The sequence below is a fragment of the Primulina eburnea genome, chromosome 3 (assembly GCF_022965805.1).
Source record: "Primulina eburnea isolate SZY01 chromosome 3, ASM2296580v1, whole genome shotgun sequence".
Classification (NCBI taxonomy): Eukaryota; Viridiplantae; Streptophyta; class Magnoliopsida; order Lamiales; family Gesneriaceae; genus Primulina; species Primulina eburnea.
In genome coordinates this window covers 17,755,808-17,777,543 of record NC_133103.1, presented here as the reverse complement: position 1 = coordinate 17,777,543, position 21,736 = coordinate 17,755,808, and the positions used below count along the sequence as shown (strand labels likewise).

The following is a 21,736-nucleotide window of genomic DNA, read 5'->3' as shown; positions in this document are numbered from 1 at the left end:
AAAATAACATTTGTTCCTATTTGAGTTTACCCTAATTAGCCCTATTCTTTTCATCAACCCATTGATCAAAAATGTGAGAACTCAAGTTTGATTGTACCCATCGGATCAAGGTAAAAGCATCTAATAACATCGTCCTATGATCTCTTAGGTATCACTAATAACGCATGCAAGAATCTTAAGTTATGGTTAACGTACAATATGATCCCTTCAACTCATATATCTCGATCGAATCTATATCCATAGTATATCGAGAGTTGCAAATGAATTCGATAATGATGTGATATATCTTTGAGTAATAATAATGACATCGGATGTGTAACTAGAGAATCACCTTCCCTAAATCACAAATTTACTCTGGTCAGATATTCTTTGCACTGTTAGCTCATCGGATCACATATAATATCTTTATTTGTAGAAAAATGATGAATCCTATACTACAATACATTTGCTACTACATATTTCGAAACTACACTCAATTTCGCCACCGAATGACCTCAATGGAGTCAGTAAACGAGTTATAAAATCATAATCGCAGAATTTTCCACTCGATAAGTGATACTCATTGGAAATTACAAGGGAGAAGTTGTCAGTGCATCATCAAATGATCACTCATCTGTATATATGAATATCTCCATGCTCTTACTAATGAAACATGTCGTTTACATTACATATGCTAGTATCAAGATCGAGCGACATTTATCCCTATTTTAGGCAGCTGAATCGACTAGGAAACAATTTGGATTATACAATTCATCCTATTGAGTTTCATTATCTTACGTCAAGAGACATACCTCATGATACTTATAGTATATTTAAGGACTCTATTTGTGTAACTTGCATGAGTATACATATAAAAAAATATCATAATTAGATAAAATCGTAAAATATTATTAAAATAAAGATTGTTTTACATAATAGCCAATAAAGCTCAAACCACATGTTGGTTCGCGGAAACCTATTATAACAATATTGACTTTTAATCAAGAGAACGTAGCAAAACAAATCTCATGATATGAACGAACTCGATATGATAAGAACTTTCAAATTAGATACAAACATTTTTCATTATTGAAAAGAAACATTTTCAATATTAATGTTGAATGCAAAATAATATAAATGCACAGGATATCATTTAACTTCTATTCACTGGTACGAAGGTACACGATCTTGCGTAAATGATGCCAAGGTACACGACTGTACTGGAAGACTCCAGTGTTCTGGCCAGACACACATGTACCTTAAGGTGTAATTTTCCAAGGCAATGTTTGGTCCAAATGGTGGATCTCACATATATAAATTTTGATTTATTTTATTCAAAAATTAGTTTTCAAAATAATAAATAATTCAAATAAATTTTATGCGGAAAGAATCATAAGGTCATAAATCCTCACCACACTCTGCCGGTCGTCGATCACGTGTTTATGCACCGAACCCACCCTAGTCTACTAGCGTTTTTACCTTCAAACACTTCAGGTGCTCCAAAGGTCCATATCCCAAGTCCACATTTGGACTTAAAAGTAGAAACAGAAGTTCAAAAACAAAAATTGTTGAAAACATATTTAGATAAATATATTTTTAAAACAGTTTTTATAACCAAATAATATACTTTCTTGACAAAACTTGTATGAGATGATCTTACGGATCGTATTTTGTGAGACTGATTTCTTATTTGAGTCATCTATAAAAAATATCACTTTTTATGCTAAAAATATTACTTTTTATTGTGAATATCGGTTGGGTTGATCCGTCTCACAGATAAAGATTCGTGAGACCATCTCACAAGAGACCTACTATCCTTTCTTTCAAAAAAACAAAGCTTCTAATTTTCCATCCAAAGACATTCAAATTCAACTTGAATTAAAAGTACTATATTCAAAGATGTAAAACAGAATAAGATCTTTTGCCAAACAGACCCTACAGCTGACATTTCAGCTAGTGCATTATATACCGCCTAAATTTCATTTTGAAAATTTGCCAATTTTCACCGTTCTCGTCCATTCGTTTTCAGTTTCTCTTCTCCTATTCCCTCACTGATCGCCCTACCAATCCACGAACACCAGACCAGAGCCACCTCCATTGTTATTCATTCGATCCCACCCAAGTACGTAGAGAAGCCCCGCCGAATATTGTCTAAGGTATCAAGAAACTTCAAATTTTAAGTGTTCAGATCTTTTCTCGCATATTATTGATGTGGGCTTTCGAGCATGATCACATTTTCGTTTTCTTCAAGAATTTCCGTGTGCGCATTCATGTTTTTTTTATGGTTGTTTCAGTTCAAGTGTTTGAAGGTTGTTGATGCAATGCCGGAGGCAAGAGATCGGTTATCGAGGGAAGACGATATAGTAGCGGCTTACAGAAGAAGAAGGAAATCGAACACTAGCAATCGAAGCAATGGGGGAGGTGACTCGCCGATATTTGTTCTACAAGGTGATGCTGACGAGGGGCAGCTCGCTGAAACTCCGTTCAGATGGCGAGGTACAGCAATGATGGGGACAATGGCAGAGGCTTCTGGTGGTGGTGGTGGACTTGGGAGAGGAATTTTTGGAAGTCCAAGAACCGGGCGAGGAGGTTATTTTTCACGGTCACCTGCATCAGTCTTCGGGGGTGAAAATTTGTCTCCCGTGATTGGCCGTGGTCGAGGCGGTTACCGTGGCCGTGGACGCAGCGTTTTGCCCGCTTGGTATCCAAGAAAACCTCTGCGTGACATCACTGCTGTAGCGAGGGTAACGAACTAATCTTTTTTTTACTAGGAAATGAGTTTCTCGTGTGATTGTGTATTTTGAAAAATGACGTAAATTAATTTGGATTTTGGGGGTTCTGGATGAAACAGTGATCTTGTGTTTCGAGTCTTGAAATCTAATCTCTGAGTTAGCTTTTAGCCGTCATTCTTGTGTTTTGCGAGTAAGTGATGCACATTCTTGAATACACTCTTTCATGTATTTGTGCATAAACTCGGCTCAATTATTCGATTTATGCATTCATGGGATTAATTTAAGCTGACGTATTTCAGACATTACTCAATTCTTTCAAGGGGCTACGTATGATTAATTACTCAAGGATTGGAATGATAACCATGATTCTGTGTCATCAGAAGAAGAAATGTTTATTGTGTACAGTTTGTTGGCATATTATGCCTCCTCTTTTTCAGCTAATGATCTTAAACCCTGTCGGCTATGTCCGTAAAATCTTTACTGTCAAATCAGTTTAATATAAATTTAATTTGAAAGTAGGTTTTTATTTGCACTTTACTTTGAATCATGTGATGTTATCAGCAAGTAGCATAACGTTGTCATTTTTGTTCTTAGTTTGTTCCGTGAGAGTGTATCATCTTCCTTGATGTTGATTTATTCTGGAATTCTTAAATCTTTTTTTGTATTTATTATTTTGCAGGTCAATGTTTTTCTCCATATTCCAAAATTACATATTTATTGATTTGTTCTATAACTTATTTAGTTCTGGAAATAAATAATACCAATTTTCGAAACTTTCACTGTTGAGTTGCGGTAGTGTCATGCACTAAAACTATTCTAAAAGCCTAACAATCCATGTTTCACTGAGTTAATGCTCATCCTTTGATAATCAAGTGTTAACATATAGTATGTCCTGAGATATGAGGTGGATTTTTACTTTCCACGAGCGGATTTTCGAATGAGTCATTTGTTTTCAAATAATTAGGCATACAATCAAGAAAAACTACAAGATTCTTTTAAATTTTACCTTAATTAACATACAAATTGGCTGGATTGAGGTTGGATGGATCGAGTCTTTGACTTCATAGTAGGTTTGCTTGAGCAGGTAACGATTATCAGATATTATTCTCTTTCAATGTGTTTAGATTTACATCAACATGATTCTTTCCTTAGGCAATAGAGAGAAGAAGAGCGCGTTGGGGAGAAGGTGAAGGCCTATTAACTGAGAGTCCTTTACTCCAGGACCAGACAGTTCATGATCCTTTTGTGTATGCATCAGGTGCTCAACTCGAGCATGGTGTTTCTATGGCATCTCCACACCCAACTATTGGAATTAAGCACTGGCCACCAACTATTGGTAAAGTGCCAAAGATATTGCTTGATATCACAAGACAGAGTGAAGAAACTGCTTGCCTAACCCCACAGAGAAAGCTTCTAAACAGCATCGACAATGTAGAAAAAGTGGTCATGGATGAGCTTCGTAAGCTGAAGAGGACTCCTACTGCCAAAAAAGTTGAAAGGGAAAAAAGAGTTCGGACGTTGATGTCAATGCGATGATCTAAACTGTTCATTTATGATTCTTTGTAACCTCAATCAAGGTTGAGACCAGGCGGTGTTTTGGGGATGTCAAAGGACTCTGAACTACTGGCATTGCGTGGTATGGACGATCATCTCTTGATGATCCACTTCTTTGTTGTGTTGATCATCACTTGATGATAGAATCTTGCTCGTGTCACTCATTCCTTCTTTTTTTCTCGAAGATCAAACTCTCTGTATTGATTTGAACATAATTCTTTCCAGTGTAATACAAATTGCTTTCATTTTAGGATAACATTGGTGAAAATAAGCAAGACTTGGAATCGACGACAATTTGCGAGTGTTATTTTAGGATAACTAGTGCTGTTATTTGCTTCTTCTATAGCTTGTGAACATGTAATTGATTCTGAAACATATATCAAGACCCTTAAATTTCTGATGGGAGTTGGTGGCATCGAATATTTCTTATTTCTCTACTGCGTTTTCTCGAACCTGTGGATTTTGCAGATATGTAGAGGTCGATAGCTAAGGTTCAAATGAACGACGACATGAGCTAATACAATACTACCTGGAAACTTGATGATGCTGAAAGTTGAAAGGTTGATATTAATTAAAGGTGAAGTGTTTTCTGCAGCTGGCTCATGTTTTGATTTGTTACTCATGCATTATATTAGCTTATTAACTATTTGATTAGGACTTATTTGACCCTATCTTTGGAAAATAGAATTTATTCGACTCTAGCCTTTGGGTAACACAACAAGGGTAGGATCGAACTAACCATTTTATTAGGTCTAACATTTTCAGTTACAATGATATAGTTGAGTTTCTTGCTAAATTCTCTTTTCTACGTACAAAGCATCATTCATGAACAAAGGCTTAAGGCATAATATTTCAAATAAAGCTTTTTTGCATGGAAACATATATAAGACAAATATTATGCTAATAATGGCATTTCCCTCTTGAATCCTTAATAAATAATGACAATAGGCTGCAGATTAGGATGATATTGAGACATTTGATATTGAGACATTTGTCGACAAGAATGAATGTATGAGGATCCAGACGCTAATCATCTTCTTAATCATCATTGGGATTTAATTGTCAATTAAGATAAACAGAGTCTAAAATTTTTTTTTTTTTTTTTAAATGCAAGTGCGGAACGTAATGAAATTTAACTAATATACATATCAGTATAAAAGTACAATCATGTACAACAAGCATTCAACTAGACTAAGGTTCAACTACTAGTCAAGTGTCATAACCATATCTACAATAAGCCCGGAATAACCACGCTAACTTGTCCTCTCTCATCATCTTTTTGACCTTGATCTTGTTCCACCTGTTGTCATGCACACATACAAACAAGACAACAGTCGGATAACTCCGGTGAGAATAAATCCCTGTATAAACAATGTATATATATGCATTTCATATAAACCATATAAAAGCATCAAACCGATATCTAAAACATGTAACATAATCAGAAACATGAGTTAATATCAGACTATCAATCATACTCTGAACATGTATCAATCAGAAACATGACTCAATAAACAACTCTGAATCACACTCTGTGACTCTTAAACTCTGACTCAACTCGTCTTAATCTAGGGATCCCGATCTGAATAAGAACGCAACGTTCTCCCATCTACTTTACCCCAGCTAGATGGTGGTACGTTCTTAGTCCTATACTTTGGCTGTCTATATCGAACATCTGTAATAGGAGTCGGTCTTCTCCTCGGTATATCGATATGTATATCCAAAAGTCCAGTGACTTGGCGGTTCTGCCATGGTGGTTCTACCAAAGACTAGGCGGATATGCCCAATGACTACTCTGACAATGTGCAATGGACTAGTGATCATTCTGTCACAATCTGGCCCTTCTGTCAGCGACTCTCGCTCAATCGCTATCTACTATTCTCTGCTTTCAATAAATCAATAGAATCAGCATACTCATTCAAATAACATAACGGTATGAAAACAATAACATACAAGTATGTGGTTTTAGGGAAACTCAAGTTAGATCTAACTCGAGTCGCATATCTCAATTAACATTGATTTATACCTTTGTCTTCTCGGTCTGACGAAGACGAAGTCTCGCATTCCAATCGGTCCATACCCAATCTGGCAATGACAATATCAAATATGCACAATATCAATGTACAACTCAATTTAAGACCTGTTCTGATCAATACTCAAATCCAAACATAATCTGATCAATGTCAACAATGTACGATACAATCTCAATCGTTATTGAATCTGATCAATATCAATCTACTGATGTTTCGACGGTATAACAATACAATCTTGATAACCCTGTCAATCTCAACATCCCAGATATAATAACACAACTCATAATCAGTCTCAATACAAATCATAATATTTAATAATAACAGGGCATAACATCAAATCTGCGCAATCTCAATCATATCATTTCTGAAAATCATAACAAATACATATACAGTCTGTTCGTCGATCTGACTTCAATTATACCATGTCTGATATCGCAGGAACAACATATATCAATCATATATGATTCTGGCAATATCATAATTTCAAAACATATCAAAACGTAAGAAAACTTACGCCCAGTTGAAGCTCTTGTCGATAGAAACTCGGTACTGTACTCGGATTGAAAATCGTACGGACAGATTCTCACAAAATCACAACTATAAGCTTCGAAGAAAGTTTGAAATTTCCCTTTCTCGTTTCTTTCTTTCTTCTCAATGATAATCAAGTTTGTATGTATATATATATACACGTTGCATATGAGGGGCAAGTGGCTTGTTTTTGTTCTACATGCCGCGCGCATATGAGCGCCCAAGGTCCGCGCATATGCGCCGGAAGTTCGATCCGGAACATTAGCTACTGGACTGCTCGCGCATATGCGCGCACATAAGTCGCGCATATGCGCGAGACCTACCGTCTCGTGTAATGCAACTCGCACATATGCGCGCCTCTATCCGGCGCATATGCGCCAACTTCTCTGGACATTTCGCGCATGTGCGCGTCTTTAGGTCGCGCATGTGAGCCCAGCCTTCTGGACTCCGCACCCAATTTACGCACAGCTCGCCCATATGCGCGACCACCTCTCGCGCATATGGCATGAGTAATCATGAAGAAAAGTTATAAGGTATTTCTGACCATATAAGTATATATCCGGACAACAAATATCCCAAGTGTGATCTCCATTATGTTTGAATCCTTTTAACACATTTCTTTGACATAATTGTGTACTTATTCTTAATGTAGTTCAAATAAGTGTTAAAACTAGTAAAAATCAAGATGTCACATAATCAAAAGTATATAGCGTAATATATACTGATTTGAGTGAAAAATGTTATTTTTTATGTAAAAAATATTATTTTCACTGCACGTATGGATCGATCGACTACAGGTATGAACAGGTCGACCTGTTTCATTGATATAGATTCGTGAAATCGTTGCAAGACCTACTCGATTTATGTCACTTCAACCAAGTGGTGGTGACACAACCAATTAGTTTTCTTGTTCTGGTAATGAACTATTTTCTTTTTACAAGTTTTCATTCCAGTTGTGATTATATATATAATGAACTAAGCTCACAAATAGCTCGAGCTTGATATCATTCGGCTCGAATCGACTCATTTACATCCCTACTTATTTCTTTCACTTCTCTCTATTTGTAAAAATATACTAATCGAAGAACTCAATGTAAGAAATCAAAATCATTTTCCATTCTCAAACTTCAATTACAATTTACGATTTATGCATCCAAAATATCGTTTTATTGTTGTTTTGAAGGATTTCATTTTTTTAATTGTTAACTGTTGATTAAATATGTCGATATATTTGTTTTCTTGTATTTGAAATCTTTTCTACGCTTGAGCATTGTGATTTTATACTTGTCTCCAAATTTGTTTGAAAAGCATAGGGTTTTGAAGGATTTTGATTTGAATTACGTGTACTTTGTAGTCATACTTTCTCAAGCATAGATTTTTTTTACTCGATTATTGAATCATGGGTTTCATTGGAGAGTTTGGTGATTTGAGCTCTAATTATATAGTGAGCGAGAGTTAAATCATTATTGATTAGGCTTAAATATAATAAACAAGTTCTTGTGATGAGGTATCAACTTAACATATATGGTCCGATGTCATATTTATGACAGTCTACGTGTCAGCATGTCAGATGTTTAATTTGATAATTTAAAAGTTAAAAAAATGATTTTTGGCGGTTGATATATCCTCGTGATAAATCAAGAGAATAATAACCGACTATGCAATAAATTTGAACTTTAAAATAATTAAAAAATTTGAACTTTTAAATATATCGGACAATTCAAAAGAATTAATATGAATTAGAGAAAGAATGGATAAGATTATACGATGAAGTCAAGTTTCCGCAAACTCTAGTTGGAACAGTCAGAGTTGGTACTAGATTGGCAGATTGTTTCACCAACTCGACTTTAATTCTCCATAAATTTATGCATCTAATTTAAGGGTCGGGTAAAAGCTTAGTGAATATATCAGCGGTTAGTTGATATGTAGAGATATATGTTAGTCGGATATCTTTCTTTATCAAACAATCTAAGATAAAATGATGTCTACGTGCTTTGCTTCTTGCTGAACTAGTATATCAGTCGGTATCCAAGAAACTGACATGATCCTCTAGTGATTTTCCTGTCAATCTTATAACTTGCATAATTTGCATATGAATAACCAACCAGATTAAACCCGAGTTTTATCCCATAGACTCACACAAGAAGTGTCTTTAAGATATTTAAGAATACGTTTAGCTGCATTAAAATGTAATTGTTTATGGTTTACTTGAAATCGTGCACACAGACATACATAAAATATGATGTCTAGCTGGCTAGCACTCAGATAGTTTAGTGACTCAATCAAACAACTATACATGATCATATACACTGAAATTTTCTTCCTTTTTCTAATTTGATTGATAAACTCATAGAGGTTGCAGCCACAACATAATTTTCCATGGAAAACTTCTTTAGAAAATCTTTGGTATAATTTGCCTGGTTGATGAATATACCAATATCTAGCTGCTTTACTTGCAGTCCGAGAAATGAAGTTAATTCTCCCATCACACTTATCTCAAACTACTCCTGCATTAACTTAAAAATTTATCCCGGAGTTTATGTTGGAATTAGAATTTAAGAGTTGACAAATAAAATATTTGAAGATTGCAGAATTGATCGACTCAACTGAATTAATTCGATCTTAAACTAGAGTTGCCTGAACTTGATAATTAAAGGGCTAAATAATCGAAGGCAATAAACCTGATCGAAGCTAACTGAATCTGTGTAGATAACTGAACTTTCAGTTAAGACCGATCAGTTATACAAACAACTCAACTGATCGGCTATATAGTCAACTAATAATCAGTTTAACACGTCATCAGTTAAGAGCGTATCCAATAACCGACAATTGGTACAAAAACAGACTGTAACTCGAAGTGGGAGCGCCACATATCATAATTCCACAGTATACTATTGTCAGAAGAGTGTTGACACGCTCATAAAGAACACATCAACATATATAAGTCATTTAAACACATTCAATGTTACCGTTAGAAGAAAATCTTATAAATAGCCGTGAAGTTCAGCTGAGACAAGAACTTTTGCGAACAATTATTCTAAGTAAATTTTGAATTCAAGTTTACAAGTTCAGCTACGATATTCAGACAGAAAAATTCACAGAAGTATTCATAGCTTTCAGTCTATCATATGAGCATATGCACTAGCACATTACACTGTTGTATTTGATCTCGTAAGATCAGTTGTGCTAAGATAAGTAAATCAATTGATATATGATAATTGTAAAGGAACTAAAAGTTTCAGTTTGGCAGTGTTAAGATCAAATTGAAGTGGGTTATTATAGTTTATGTAATCAATCAAAGTCATTCAGTGAAATTTAATCCTTGTGATAGAAGAGGTGACGTAGGAGCATTTGAAGTCCTCCGAACATCCGTAAATCTTTTGTTTTCTTTATTTAAGCAATTCCTTGAGTATTCAATCAGTCAATTAGTTTATTTACGCACTTATACTAGTTATCTAATTGACATCGACAACAAGATTCTTGAATTCGATTTATTATTAAACTAATTCACCTTTATCGAAAATGAGTTAAATATATGAAAGTGTTTATTCCCTTCTAAAAATTTCGTACCCTTATAACCGATCCTAACAAGTGGTATCGAAGTAGTTTCAATCTTGTTTTTGAATATTTCGATTCATACGTCCTGATCACCATGTCTTCATTCAACAAAATTACTGTACTCTCAAGAAAAGAATTCGATGATTGAAAAATCAGAATGCAGGCTCATTTAGCTATACAAGATGACGACATGTGGTACGTTATAAGTGATGGACCAATGAAGATTATGTAAGCTAACACAACTGTTGCTCTAACTGATGGAACATCTCATCGTATAAAAAAACCACGTGAAGAGTGGATAGCTGAAGACAAAAATAAAGCAAACTTGGATGATGTGGCCAATGATACTTTGTACAAAACATTGGACAAAAATACCTTTAGCAAAATAAAGATGTGCAAGACTGCCAAAGAAATTTAGGAAAAACCTATTCAGCTGTGCAAGGGCAATGATCAGACAAAGAAAATAAACTCTCAGTCGCAGTACAAAAGTTTGATAACAGTCAAAATGAAGACAGGAGAATCTATGAACGAGTTTGATGAACGAGTCAGCAACATCATAAATGAATTGAATGCACTAGGAAATGTGTATTCAAATAAAGAAATTACATTAAAAGTGGTTCGTGGACTTCCCAAAGAATGTGATGTGAAAACAATGATGTTGGAATCATAATTTCGGAGTTTGACAAATTAAGTGATTGAAGAGTGCAGAACTGATCAGTTTAACTGAACCTACTCAAACTGAAAACACCCGAACTGAAGTTGTCGAAACTGATAATTAACATGTTAAATAATCAAAGGCAAATCAAACTGATCAAAGCCAACTGAATGAATGAAGAAAACTGAACTATCAGTTGTGAGAGCTCAGTTATACAGTCAGCACATTTAATCAGCTATATACTCACTTGATAATCAGTTCAACACTTCATCAACTGAGCGTAGCCAACAACCGACAATTTGTACAAAGCAGACTGAAACTTGTAGTGGGAGCGTAACATACAAGAACTGTAACGTCTATTCATTTTAAAAGTGCGGAAATATTTTTTATATAAAGCTAATATTTTGGAAATAAACACTTAAATAATTTGTATGCATGCAACTCTATTAAAGAAATACCATTTAAAAATAACCGTAAAATTTTGACATGTAAAAAAAATGATACCGTTTAAAATAATCCATCTCTATCGATTCACGAACAAGTAAAAGTACTAGAAATCATTAGTATATCGAAATCAGTGTAAAAAAATATCCTTGTCATCTCAACTATCCTAAAATCATGATGTGCGGAAAAGTGTGATCCTCGGGTCGTCCGCACATCCAGATCTGCCTGCTTAGAGTTCAGCCCCTCAAAATCATGATCACCTGCATCACACACGCCTAGTAAGTCTAAAGCCTCAACACACTTGTACCGTGATAACAAATACATATACATAGCACACAGTAGTGAAAAATAGCATATTCAACATATATTTTCATGATCGTGAAAAGGCGTATGCATAGCTTAAAACCTGTCAAGCATGATAAGAATCATAGTACATAATCAGTGACCTGTCAAAACATGATAATAACCATAGCATGTATCATCATATCAGCATATACGTGTTCATTTTCTTAATTTGAATTCCGTTCATTAGTTGTGACTTTCGTAATATCATGTCAGTCGATGGATCCATCTACGTGTAACCGCGGTACCCGGCGGCGAGGATCATTAGCGACAGCATTGTCCGCCCACTGAGTCCCGGCCTTACATGTCATCGTGTCATCGTGTTATTCACAACTAAATCACTTCCTTCAAAAACGTGTCATCATATTCATCACTTAAATAAAATCATGCATATACATAATTTTTCCTTTAAATCAAGCATGCACCGTAATTATCATAATTTCATAAAAATCATAAACGTTTAAAATATTATAAATTTTTGCTCAGGGCGCTCCCATGACCAAAATCTCACATCGGGTGCAAAATGATCATTTTGCCCTTGGAAACCCTAAAAATTATCGTTTCAACCCTGGATCTCTAAAATAGACCTGAAGCTTACCAAACTCCTTAAAATGTCTCAAAAAATTTTAAAAGCATTCCTAGACGTAAACTAGAGCCCATTTTACGACTTAACCAATTCTTTTTAAAACTTGGATCGGGGTCATGGTTTTAACCCGAATCGACTCGAAACTCTACCAAATTCCTCCCAACTTTTTACCATATCTTACAAACACTTAAAAGCCCTAAAACCCAACAATTCCATCCCCTAAACTCATGAGGCAAACCTCTTATTGTTGCTAGAAAATTGCAGCTTCCCTACTCCAAACCCGAAATGAATCCCTCGCATCTTAGCGCTTCCCGACTCGCACCAGCTCGCACCAGCCAAGAACCAACCTACTAGGGACCAAGACAAGACCCCAATGGACCTACCAGACCCACGCCACAAGCACCATGCAAAATGCTCATCGCTAAGAATCGAGAATCCACAAGGAGCTCCTACTGCGGTTACCCTTGCCCAACATGGCCCGATCGCTCGATCCGTCACTCTAGCGTGGTTCGAGCCATTCCAGAACCCCTCTCAGACTCACTAGGGTCTGGTCCAGGTCTGGAGAAGGCCCTTACACAGCTGGATGGACTTAACTCTCGATCGGCCCCCCACACGAGTTCCAAACTCGCATAGCCCCCTTGCAACAACGTTACAGCAGTCCCTTTCACAGATTCAGACAAACGTGAGAGTTGGAAGAGAAAACACCATGATCATAAGGAACCGAGAAACTTCTCATGCATAAGTCTAGATCGAAAATTTCATGCACAAAAACAATCACCAGCATAATAAACGTGTATGATGCAGAAAAAGAGTACAAAGCGTGCCTGAAATGATGCAGAAACACGAGGGACTCGAGGTGAAAGCCGGAGGAAATTCTTTTGCAAGAACAAGTGGAAAACCGATGGGGCCTTTAGCAGTAAATGATGAAACCGAGAGGGAGATGGTATTCTGAATGGGGGTGTCGGCTGGTTGGGGAACAAATGACTAGGTTTAGGGTTAATTAGAGTTTAGGTAGTATTTTAAATAGTTAAATAATAGATAATGGGCTTTAAGTTATCAATTAAAAGTTTTAAAAGCTAATTAAACCCAATAAGCTTAAAATTAGGCCTTTTAAGTCAAACACGCTCCGGAAAAATATTTCGTGTTGGAAAATTTTGAAAATATTAGCCAAACCCTCAAAAAGTTTCCTGATTCAATAAAATTTGCGTATCGTTAAAAATAGAATTCCTGCGGGTAAAATACCCGATAACATCCCATTTTTAAAAATACCTTTAAAACACCTAATATTAATTAATAAAATAACTTAGGTAGTTAAAATAATTTTTCCTGAATATTCTCGGTCTCCTTCCTCGATCGAACATGAAATGTATCTAGAAACTCTAATGCATGAACATTTGAAATTTCATTAAATAATTACTACCATACATGAATTATGCATAAAATTCATAAAAATAATTAAACACATAATTAATAAAATAAACATGCATTTAATGCTTTAAAACAATTTAATAAAATACCAAAGAAATTAATAACTTGCATGCATGTGGTTCACGTGGACCTTCAAATTTTCGGGACGTTACAAGAACGCTACAGTGTACTATTGTCAGAGAATGTTGACACAATCAGAAAGGACAAACCAACTGATATAATTCATTCAGATGCATTCAATATTACCGTTGCAATCAAAGACTATTGGAGGAATATAGCGCAAACCCCATTGGAGGAATTGAAGCTGCACCAAAATGGTGTTTTACATCATTTTGGTGCAGCCTTGGAGATGGCCTAAGGCATCTTGTTGAATTTATTTTGAAGAGGGATGAGTCTGGTACTTCAGTTGATGTCAGGAAGGAGCTTATCAGAATAACTAACAATTTGATATCTAGAATGATGATGAGTCAAAGATGCTCAGGGGATGAAAATGGAGAAGGGGAAGTAAGGAAACTGATTCAAGAAACTGCTGAACTTACAGGAAATTTTAATCTATCAGTTTATATTTGGTTCTGTAAGAACTTGGACTTACATGGATTCGGTAAGCGCTTTGAAAGACGTTCGCGACAAGTTTGATGAGTTGATGGAGAAGATAATAGACGAACATCAAAATGTGAGAAGATTAGTGAAGCCAAGAGGGGAAGAAGTGGGGAATGTGAAGAATTTGCTTCACATTTTACTTGATATATCAGAAGATAAAAGCTCAAAAATCAAGCTAACAAGGGAAAATATAAAGGCTTTTATCCTGGTAACAAACATGGCTTGCTTATCTTTTTTACGAGAATATTCATGAACAAGTTTTGTACATTATTGTGAAGAAAATCAAGTCATTTTCAACAGAACCAAATATCGTTTTTGTACATGTATCAGGACATATTCGCTGCTGGAACGGATACATCGACAATCACAGTGGAGTGGGCATTATCAGATCTAATCAACCGTCCAATCATTATGCAAAAGGAAGTTAAATAAATCGACACCATCGTTGGACACAAGAAGCTCGTTGAAGAATCCGATATCCCGAAACTTCCATACATCCAAGACATGGTTAAAGAAACACTAAGGCTCCACCCCACATGTCCATTAATCATCAGAGATTCTAGCAAAGACCGCACCATTGGAAATTACCACATGCCATCTAAACTAGACTATTTGTCAAATAGTTTGGGCTATTGGAAGGGATGCTAGTCACTAGGAAAACGCGCTCGAATTCAAGCCTGAGCGATTCTTGAATGATGATGGGAGTGTACAAAACTAGCATCTTTTGCCATTTGGGAGTGGGCAAAAGGGATGCCCCAGAACTTCATTGGCATTGCAGGTTGTTCAGACAACCTTAGCAAGCCATGATCCAATGTTTTGAATGGAGGGTTGAGGGAGGAAATGGGAGTGTGGATATGGAGGAAGTGTTAGAGTGTTTTCAACAAAATCATGTTTCTATATAATTATGAACATAATAAACAATATACAAAAGCAGATAGAGTGTTACCTCCGGCCATCGAATAATTTGTAAGTTTTCTGTTTTCCTCTGATTGAAGCCTTCTAAGCACTCCAACTCTCTGTAGATTGTGTATTTTGTTCTTATGAGATATGTGTTTAGGGACCACAATCACTGCTATTTATAGACATTTTTCATACCATCAATAGTTTATAGAGAGCTCGAGATTCAAAAGAATAGGTGCCTGTGTGTCTCAATTTTCTAACGTTGAGGCGGTGTATGTACTGTTTTAAAAAATGTAGGCTATGGCCGTCGCCATTTCCTACACGTTTATTCTTCTTCCGATATAAGTCACTTTTCTCACATTTTCCCACTTGGCCTATATATTTCATTTGCCATAGGGAAAAAAACAAAACTCATGAACCATGGCGATATGTCTTCTAAAAGCGAGTATCATCTTCCATGTATTACAATGCATTATGTATCTCAAACCTATATAACTTAATGAATAAACCTTATGTTTATTCGAGGTCCAAATATATTGATATTTCTCGAATCAATGAAAGTGTGAACAACAAATATGAGAAAATATCACATCATAGTTTCATTAATTTAATTCTTACCTAGTCCCATTATTTTTGTATGATCCTTGAATTTTAATGGTGGCATGCCTTTAGTCAAAAGATCTGCAATCATCAATTTAGTGCTAATGTGCTCGATAATTAATTTTTTTATCTTTAACACGTTCTCGTATGGCTATTTACTTAATGTTGATGTGCTACCTTCGACTACCACTTTTGTTATTTTTAGCCATAAAACAGCAGGTGAATTGTTACAATATATTCTTAATGGCTTAGATATAGAATTCATAATTTTAAGCCTCGAAATGAAACTCTTCATCCATACATCATGTGAGGTTGCGTCAAAACAAGCTATAAACTCAGCTTCCATAGTGGAAGTAGCAGTCAATGTCTGTCTTGCACTCCTCCAAGATACAACTCCACCAGCTAGCAAGAAAATATATCCTGAAGTGAATTTTCGTGAATCAATGCAGCCATCATAGTCTGAATCAGAGTAGCTAATTACATCCAAATACTTAGTTCGTCTGAACATAACATATAATCTTTGGTCCCTTGAAGGTACCTCATCACTTTCTTTGCAGCTTTCCAGTTGTCTAAACCTGGATTACTCTGATATCTTCCCAACATTCCAACAACAAATGCAATGTCAGGTCTAGTGCAAACTTGTGCATACATTAAGCTGCATAAGGAATGTTTTTCATTTGTTCCCGCTCTAAATCATTCTTTGGGCATTGGCTTAAATGTAACGTATCTCCTTTCACAATGTGAGCTATACTTGGTGAACAATCTTTCATCCTATATATCTCTAAAACTTTGTTGATATATGTTTCTTGATATAGAACTAGAATACCTCTAATTCGATCTCTATGTATCTTAATGTCAATTACATAAGATGCATCACACATATCCTTCATATCAAAGTTTTTAGACAGAAATTGTTTCACCTCATATAACAAACCCTTGTCATTGATTGCAAGTAATATATCATCCACATATAGAATATAAAAACAAATCTTACTCCCACTGACCTTCTGATATATACATTGATCCACGAGGTTCTCTACAAATCCGAATGAAGAGATAACATCATGAAATTTTAAATACCATTGACATGAAGCTTGTTTCAATCCATAATTAGGTTAAAATATCAAATTATATTTTTCGTAATTTACCCACAGGAGTTAAGAAAAATATATTTTGATAGTTTTATCATAAAGTTACAGAAAAATCTTATTGAATTAAAGTTTAGTCCACATGCAAATTTTATGTCACTAGATTTAAAAAAAACATGAATTACATTGGATAAAACATGATATTGTCTCAAAATTTTAAGCATATGATATTTTGTGCAGTTATTCAACCTGCGAGTTTTTATGATATGAAATGTGACATTCCCGAACTAAAGGGCGATAACTATAAAATATGGAAAGAAATAATTCTTCTTCAATTAGGGTGGATGGATATTTATTATGCTATACGGAAGGACGAACTATCTGCTATTACTGAAAATAGCATTCCATATTATGTTGATCTTTATGAAGAATGAGAGCGATCTAATCGACTATGCATAATGTTCATAAAACCAAAATCTCTGCTGGTATCCATGGTTCTGTCGACCAGCATAATAATGTCAAAGAATTACTGAAGGCTATTGATGAACAGTTTCAGTCTTCAGATAAGGCACTTGCAAGCACCCTAATTATGGAATTCTATTCATTAAGGCTCACCAGTGTGAAAGGTGTGCAAGAGCACATAATGAAAATGCGGGACATAGCAGCTCGACCAAAGAAACATGAAGTTGAAATGTCTGAAACTTTTTTGTGCACTACATTTTATGCACTCTTCCACAACAATATGGACCCTTCAAAATTTCCTACAACACACATAAGGATAAATGGTCAAACAATGAATTAATGACCATGTGTGTTCAAGATGAAGGAAGGTTGTTGATAGGAAACAAGTTATAATGTATTTATGACTACACAAGAAAATTATAAGAAGCAAGTCAAATTCAAGGGAAAGGAATAATTCCACCCCAACCTGACATCATGAAAGAATCTAAGTGTTTCTTCTGTAAAAAGACAGGACACATGAAGAAGGATTGCATTAAATTTAAGGATTGGCTTGAAAAGAAAGATATTCCTATTTCATTTGTCTGTTATGAATATAATATGGTTCATATGATTTATAACACATGGTGGATTGATTCCGGTTCTACAATTCATGTTACAAATACCTTGCAGGGTATGCAAAACCTAAGGAAGCCAATAGAAAATGAGCGGAGCATCTATTCAAGAAACAAGATGTCTTCGCATGTGGAGGCTATTGGGACTCGCTGCCTAGTGCTGAATAGTGATTATATTTTAAAATTGAAAAAGACCTTTTATATTTCCTAGTTTTTCTAGGAATTTAATTTCAGTTTCAAAACTTGTACATCTTGATTATTCCGTTCAGTTTTTGGATAAATCAATAAATTTGTTTTATAAATCAAATCTTATTGGAAATGGTACAATTATTGATGATTTTTTCTCTATTTATTTACAAAATAATAATACCACTATGCATGTTCAAGGAGGTATTAAAAAATATGTTATAAATGAAGATTCCTCTATACTATGGCATCGGAGATGAGATACATCTCCATAGAGAGAATTAAAAGATTAGTAAATGATTGAGTAATTAATACTATATATTTTACTGATTTTGAGACTTGTGTGGACTGCATTAAGGGAAAACAGACCAATAAGTCTAAAAAAAGGTCCAACAGGAGTACAAAAATATTAGAAACCATACATTCAGATATTTGTTGTCTAGATATGGACATGCAAAGCTCGAAATACTCCATCTCTTTCATTGATGATTACTCATGATACATGTATATCTACTTGCTTCATAACAAAAACGAAGCACTCGAAGATTTTAAGGCTGAATTGGATATGAAATGTGGAAAACATATTAAGATTGTGAGAACTGATAGAGGTAGAGAATATTATGGTAGATACACTGAGAATGGACATGCACCTGGTTCATTTGCGAAGTTTCTCCAAGAACATTGGACTGTTGCCCAATATACTATGCCTGGCTCTCCGGACCAAAATGGCGTAGCTGAAAAGAGAAATCGAACATTATTGGACATGATGTGGAGCATGTTAAGTAGCTCCAAACTTCCTAAATCCTTGTGGACTGAAGCTCTTAAGACAGCTGTGTATATATTAAACCGAGTTCCAACTAATGATGTCCCAAAGACGCCATTTGAGTTATTAAAAGGTTGGAAATCTAGTTTGCAACATATATGCATTTGAGGTTGTCCTTTTGAAATAAGAGTTTACAACCCACATGAAAAGAAACTGAACCCAAGAACTATAAGTGGATATTTCATTGGGTATTCCCAAAAATCCAAAGGGTACACATTCTATTGTCCATCTCACAACACTAGAATTATGGAATCAAGAAATGCAAAATTTCTTGAAAATGACTTGATTAGTGGGAGTGATCATGACATAGTTTTTTAGAATGATCACATTAATACACAACCCTCTTATTCAAATGACAGATTGGTCGTTATTCACATCCCTTAAGGACCAAATGATGTGTTAGACAACCAGTTACTGAAGTTCCACAAATCGCTGATGAAAATCTAGTAGATCAAGTTGTTAATGAAGAGAAACAAAAAATTTTTGCTCAGTCAAACAACCTTAGGAGATCTACTAGAATAAGAATATCAGCAATATCTAGTGATTATGTTTTGTATTTACAAGAATCAGACTTTAACATCGGAGCCGAAAATGATCCTGAAACGTTTTCACAAGCCATGAGTTGTAATGAGTCAAAACTATGGTTTAATGCTATGAAAGAAGAGATGAATTCTATGGTAGTTAATGGAGTTTGGGATCTTGTTCAGTTGCATGATGGTGTAAAAGCCATTGGATGTAAATTGGTCTTCAAAACAAAGAAAAACTCATTAGGTAACATTGAAAGGTATAAAGCAAGACTCGTTGCTAAAGGATTCACTCAGCAAGAATGAATCGATTATAAGGAGAATTTTTCTCCTGTATCTAAAAAAGATTCTCTCCGTATCATTCTAGCATTGATTGTACATTTTGACTTAGATTTGCAACAAATGGATGTGAAAACAGATTTTCTCAATGGAGAACTAGAGGAAGAGGTTTATATGAAACAACCTGAAGGATTCTTATCTAGTAATGGTGATCAGTTGGTTTGTAAGCTTAAGAAATCTATATATGGATTGAAACAAGCTTCCCGTCAATGGTATTTAAAATTTCATGATCTTATCTCTTCATTCGGATTCGTTGAAAACCTCATGGATCAATGTATATACCAGAAGGTCAGTGGGAGCAAGATTTATTTCCTTATTCTATATTTGAATGATATATTACTTGCAACCAATGATAAGGGTCTGTTATATGAGGTGAAACAATTCCTCTCTAAACACTTTGATATGAAGGATATGGGTGATGCATCTTATGTCATTGACATTAGGATATATAGAGACATAATTCAAGGTATTCTAGGTCTATCTCAAGAAACCTATAGCAACAAAGTTTTAAAGAGATATCAGATGAAAAATTGTGCACCAAGTATAGCTCCCTTTGTGAAAGGTGATAATTCAATTTGAGCCAATGCCCAAAGAATGATCTACAACGGGAACAAATGAAAAACATTCCTTATGCTTCTGCTGTCGGAAGCTTAATGTATGCTCAGGTTTGCATTAGACCTGACATTGTATTTATTGTTGGAATGTTAGGAAGATATCAAAGTAATCCAGGTTTAGACCTTCGGAAAGTTGCAAAGAAAGTAATGAGGTACCTTCAACGGTCCAAAGAATATATCTTTATTCTAAGACGAATTAAGAATTTGAAAGTAATTGGCTACTCTGATTCAGACTACGATGGTTGCATGGATTCATTAAAATCCACTTCATGATATATTTTCATGCTAGCTGGTGGAGCTGTATATTGGAGGAGTGCAAAGCAGACATTGACTGCTACTTCCACTATGGAAGCTGAACTTGTATCTTGTTTTGAGGTAATCTCTTATGGTGTATAGTTGAAGAGTTTCATTTCGAGGCTTATAATCATGGATTCTATATCTAGGTCATTAAGAATATATTGTGACAATTCAGCTATTATTTTTATGGCTAAAAATAACAGAAGTGGTAGTCGAAGCAAGCACATCGACATTAAGTATTTATCCATACGAGAACGTGTTAAAGATAAAAAGTTACTTATCGAGCACATTAGCACTGAATTGATGATTGCAGATCATTTGACTAAAAGCATGCCATCATAGAAATTTAAGGATCATACAGAAAGAATGAGACTTGGTTTCTTTATGTAATTTTGTTGTAAGAACAAATTAATGAAACTATGTAGACATGTCAAAACGGGTTGGCGGGGCGGGGCGGGGCGGGCCAGCTCGCCATTTCCGCGGGCCTCTAAATGGCCAACCCAGCCCAACCCACCTTGGGCCGCGGGCTAGGCGGGCCGACCCGTTTATTTTAAACCCGCTTATTTTTTTAAGAAAAAAAATACTAAACAATATCGCAGTAAACATAGAAGAAAAATATATTTCAGGCAAATAGTTTCATAAAATATTTAAAAACATTGAAATACGAAATTAAGAAAGCATCAACATAATCCATAAAAAGTAAAGTGCTTAAACCAAACATGAAGATTGAGACATGGAAGAGAACAGAAAGTCGAGTAAAGAGACGATTGTAAATTTTAGAAAATATTATGTGTTCAACAATACACATAATTATCAAACCTCCGGAGGGTCCACAAAATGTCACTACAACTCG

The 21,736-nt window shown here is 35.2% G+C and overlaps 1 protein-coding gene and 1 pseudogene across 1 annotated transcript; both read left to right on the top strand.

Annotated features, from left to right (window-relative positions):
* The first annotated feature begins 1,876 nt into the window (after positions 1–1,876).
* Positions 1,877–4,648, top strand: LOC140828372 (protein POLYCHOME-like). Its single transcript, XM_073191356.1, has 2 exons — positions 1,877–2,723; positions 3,864–4,648. Exons 1-2 carry the CDS (start codon positions 2,205–2,207, stop codon positions 4,245–4,247), a joined length of 903 nt encoding a protein of 300 aa, XP_073047457.1. The 5' UTR covers positions 1,877–2,204; the 3' UTR covers positions 4,248–4,648.
* An 8,592-nt stretch (positions 4,649–13,240) lies between these two features.
* Positions 13,241–17,461, top strand: LOC140826940 (cytochrome P450 93A2-like; annotated as a pseudogene).
* Positions 17,462–21,736: the final 4,275 nt, after the last annotated feature.